Raw genomic sequence first — 4,482 nt, 5'->3', positions numbered from 1 at the left:
GTTGTTTACAAAATTATTTCCAAGATGATTGCTAACAGGTTGAAGAAAAATCTTGCCCGATGTGATATCACCGGCCCAAAGTGCCTTTGTTTCGGGGAGATTGATCACAGACAACGTACTAGTGGCATTTGAGTGCTTTCATGCGATTAAGAAGAAAACGCATGGGTCAAATGGATATTGTGCGGTAAAGTTGGACACGAACAAAGTCTATGACCATGTTGAATGGGGCTTTCTTGAAGCGATAATGTTGAAAATGGGATTTCATGAATACTGGGTCCAACTTATCATGGAGTGTGTCTCTTCTGTTAGCTACTGGGTGCGGTTTAATAATACTGAGACTGATGATTTTGCGCCTACCAGGGGCTTGCGGCAGGGGGGACCCATTATCTCCATACGTGTTTCTTTTATATTCAGAAGGCTTATTAAGCATGTTATCTCATGAGAAGGAAGTTGGGAACTTGGAAGGTATTAAAGTATGTAGGAATGCTCCTTCTATTTCACACTTGTTATTTGCAGATGACTCATCGATTCTAATGACCGCCGACACACATAATACGGGTACACTTATGAGGGTATTGGACACATACCGCAAGAGTTCAGGGCAACCGACACTAGTAGTAAACAAGGAACTAGTCCAGGTTCTGGAACCGGGACAAAAAGGACGGGACTAAAGCCCAAAACCGTTAGTCCCGGTTCGCTTATGAACCGGGACAGAAGGGGCTCCACGTGACCGCTGCGGGGCGCCCAGGCAGGAGGACCTTTAGGCCCGGTTGGTAACACCAACCGGGACCAAAAGGCATCCACGAATCAGCAGCTGGCAGGAGCTGTGGTTTTTGTTTTTTTAAAGGGGAGGAGGGGGGTTATGGGGTTTTGGAGGGTTAGTTTAGGGGTTTCATATTGTGTTAGCTAGGTAATAGACAGAAGTGACCTCTCTTTCTCCGTGCTTGGTCGACGCTAGCTACTATACATATAGAAAGAACTCGACACACTAGCTAGTAAGTAAATGAAGGAACCATTAATTACAGAAGATCGCCATGAACATATATATACAGAGAGAAATGACCTCTCTTGCTCCGAGAGATTGGTCGAACAACAAGTTTTCGTATATCGATCCGACGCTACTAGCTACATATATACAAAAGATAATATATACATGACAAGGGTCGACGGGGATGGATACCAAAACCATCGCACTATATAATAACAAACAATAATAAAAGTAAGAAAATTATACAAGTATCTATCTAAATCATACAAGTACAAATTTTTTCTTTTAGAAAGAAGATAAGAACAAGAGGCTCACCACGGTGGTGCCGGCGACGAGATCGGCGCGGGCGATCGACGGCGGTGAGGACGGGGACGGGACAGGACGGACCGCCAAACCTAGACAAATCTTGAGGCAAATGGAGCTTGGACAAGGAACATGGAGAGGGGAAAGCTTAAGTGTGCCTCGGGCATTTCATCGAACACATGATGTGCATAGGAGGTGGGCTAGAATAACACACACCTTTCCCACGGCCGGGGCAAAAAAACAGAGCACTGAGGAGTGAGCGGCCAGGGGGTATATATAAGCTTCTCTTTAGTCCTGGTTGGTGGCTAGAACCGGGATAGAAGACTGGCCTTTGGTCCTGCCCGGTTCGTGTCTGGAACCGGGACCAAAGGCGTTAGACGAACCGGGACCAATGGCCCCCGAGGCCCGGCCGGCGCCCTGGCCTCACGAAGCGGGACTGATGCATCCTTTGGTCCCGGTTCGTGAGTGAACCGGGATTAATGCCCTTATCCTGGCCTTAACCAAAGCCTTGTTTTCTATTAGTGGTTAGTAATGCTAAATCCAGTATCTGCTTCGGTCCCTTGTAGCACATGGTACATCTGGTGGCAACGTCGGTAGATGGTTAAGGGTGTTTCAGTCCAAACAGTGGAGAAAACGACAATACCTAGACTGTGGGAGAATTCTACCTCAGATTTTATTTCTCTTCTTCTTGTAAATGATATGACCATTCTATGAGAAATAAAGTCTTTTACCCGTAAAAAAGATCACCCCTAAAAAATGTTGTGCAAATTAGAAAAAAAAATCCTCCAATGAAATTTATGTTGTTTTGGCTAACGGACACCTCAGGGGCTGCCTAGGCTGACACGTTACTTAATAGTCTTGGACCTTGGCCCAGCCCAAAGCAGCATCTATAAGAGTCAACAAAGAGGAAAAGTAGGGTTTGCTCGATTGGCTCGGCGGCGCTCTAGGGTTTGCTCGATTGGCTCGGCGGCGGCGGCTGGCGATTGGCGATGGCATCTGTAGAGGAGTTGGAGGAGGAGGAGGAGGAGGAGGTGGAGGACGTCGAGCCTTTAGTGTACGACCGGGCGAAGTGGGTGGCCTGGGCGGTGGAGGAGAAGGAGTGGTCCCGGCGGGAGGAAGAGGAGAAGGCTCGGAAGCGGGAGGAGAACCGGCGGAGAAGCGAGGCACACGACAAGGTCATGGACTCCATCATCGAGCACGATCCCAAGGTGGGGCGCGACGTCTACACCCGGTTTTTCCTCAGGGACTTCTCCGTCTTCAACATCGACGAGGAGTGTAAGTGGCCTCTCCCTCTCCATTTCTAAAGCTGTAGTAATTTTTTCTGATTGACAGTATGTATGGTAACTGAATTACGTTACATTAGGACGACGTCTCTCACCTGTATAATCCTCTGTTAGGAGAATCCTCTGACATGCCATGTTCTCTTCATTATTGATGCATAGCAGTGAACAGTGAATCCCAATCCGTTTACTAGATTGATTCAGGTGTATCAATTGACAACAGGAACTCACTGATTTGGCTAAAACCGAAATTTACTTTCTACAGATGGTGAGATGATAGTTTTCTCTTGAAGTTAACAGCGAATCTCAATTCATTTACTTGGATTTGATTCGTATGTATCACTTAACAACAAGAATCACTGATTTTGCTAAAATTGAAATTAACTTTGGTTCGAATGGTGAGATGATAGCTTTCTCTTGAAGTTAACTCAGCAAATGAAATAAGAATATTACGTGGTTTAACTCAGTGGCATAGAAATGGGAAGAACACAAGCTGGGGCTGTTTATTGTCATGAAATAATCTGATAGATTTATTTTGCTTATTAATTGCAGCGTCTGTCCCTCCAATGCGATACACTGATAGTATCTACCAAGATGAATTTGGGCTAGAAGACTCTGCAAACATCCTCTCCGTCAGCATAGTCTCCTCAGATGCAGGCTTCCCAGTCGATGTCTATGGCCGTGTCATTGCCAGAGACAGCATTGACTACAAGTGCATTTATCTCTTTCACCGCAATAGAGATGATTGCCAGCGTGTCAACGAGGTACATCCTTCCTTCTAAGTTCGTTCTAATCGGGTTTTGTTTTATTTGAAGATGCCTTTAATAAACTGTTAATGTACATATAAATGGAGTTATCTTAGTGCTGGTGGTTGTCGATCCAGATAGTCATCTGCATATAAACGGAGTAGCTTTTATGCCATGCTTTCAAGTTTCAATCTTCATTTTGAGCAGTGTTTGGATGAGCATACTTTAATCTCTTGTGCAATATTTTTCATAGGATGGAATGCTGATTTTAACTGGCCCATATCGAGGTCTAGTGCTGGTTGATTTCATCTATCTAGAGATAGATCTTAAAATAAGGGAAGAAGGAGTTCCAGACAGGCCATTTAGCAAGGGTCTAATAAGCATTGATGGCCGAGTACTGTCTAGAGAGAAAGATGTCATGGTTAGAAGTGAAACCCTTGAGAGCTGGCTCAGCACTACAGAAGTGAGATTCACAACTGTCCTGAACGCAGTCGAGTGCACCTTTGAAATCAAGCTCACTGAGGGGCTTTTTAAAGGAAATATAACAGTTGGCATCGCGGATGTAGCTCGCAAGCTGGACAATGAACAAACGATTGTGATTCATGATAGCACAGCAGATGGCGTGGTTACAAGTGATGAAAGTGGAGTTATCAAACTCCGGCGAAGTGTCATTACTATCTGTCTGGAAAGAACGGTGATGTTTCACATAAATAATGAGGCTGATGGTGTTTGTGCTGAACGAAACTTTGATTTCACTCCACGCCGCACTGGTGCAGATGAACATAAAATTACGTGTGGTGCTGGGAAGTTCAGATTCAGGGTTGTCTGGTCCTTGATGGACTTTAGGCTGTAATCCTGTGTCTTGGTAAACATAGTTCTGATGTAATGGAGTGATGCAGTGATGTAGCGAACTAAGTTAATCGTGATGTAATGATGTGGTGCACTAAGTTATATTATTGTTATTAAATAACTTGATGGATTATATGTAATGAGTAGCGAACTAAGTTATTATATAATATTCTGGCTTGTTATACCAAATTTGTTGGTTTAATTTTTTGGCATAATTAAAGCAGATTAGTGCACTTGGCGTTTTGTCAGACATTTGTTAGGCATTAATATGAACATCTGTCACTGTTAAGGGACTTTTCTACAATATTTATCTGTG

General features: G+C 44.2%; 1 protein-coding gene across 1 annotated transcript; it reads left to right on the top strand.

Moving 5' to 3' along the window:
* The first annotated feature begins 2,226 nt into the window (after positions 1 to 2,226).
* Positions 2,227 to 4,368, top strand: LOC119343949. The gene is made up of 3 exons (XM_037614649.1): positions 2,227 to 2,566; positions 3,124 to 3,335; positions 3,571 to 4,368. Exons 1-3 carry the CDS (start codon positions 2,281 to 2,283, stop codon positions 4,168 to 4,170), a joined length of 1,098 nt encoding a protein of 365 aa, XP_037470546.1. The 5' UTR covers positions 2,227 to 2,280; the 3' UTR covers positions 4,171 to 4,368.
* Positions 4,369 to 4,482: the final 114 nt, after the last annotated feature.

This window comes from Triticum dicoccoides, unplaced genomic scaffold (genome assembly GCF_002162155.2).
Source record: "Triticum dicoccoides isolate Atlit2015 ecotype Zavitan unplaced genomic scaffold, WEW_v2.0 scaffold148231, whole genome shotgun sequence".
NCBI lineage: Eukaryota > Viridiplantae > Streptophyta > Magnoliopsida > Poales > Poaceae > Triticum > Triticum dicoccoides.
This window is presented reverse-complemented; position numbering and strand designations above follow the sequence as displayed.

Excerpts from the sequence above, each read along its gene's own strand:
- LOC119343949 (XM_037614649.1), top strand. The coding sequence starts at position 2,281 with ATGGCATCTGTAGAGGAGTTGGAGGAGGAGGAGGAGGAGGAGGTGGAG. Across the intron at positions 2,567-3,123 it reads CTTCAACATCGACGAGGAGT|CGTCTGTCCCTCCAATGCGA; the intron begins GTAAGTGGCCTC and ends TATTAATTGCAG. Across the intron at positions 3,336-3,570 it reads ATTGCCAGCGTGTCAACGAG|GATGGAATGCTGATTTTAAC; the intron begins GTACATCCTTCC and ends TATTTTTCATAG.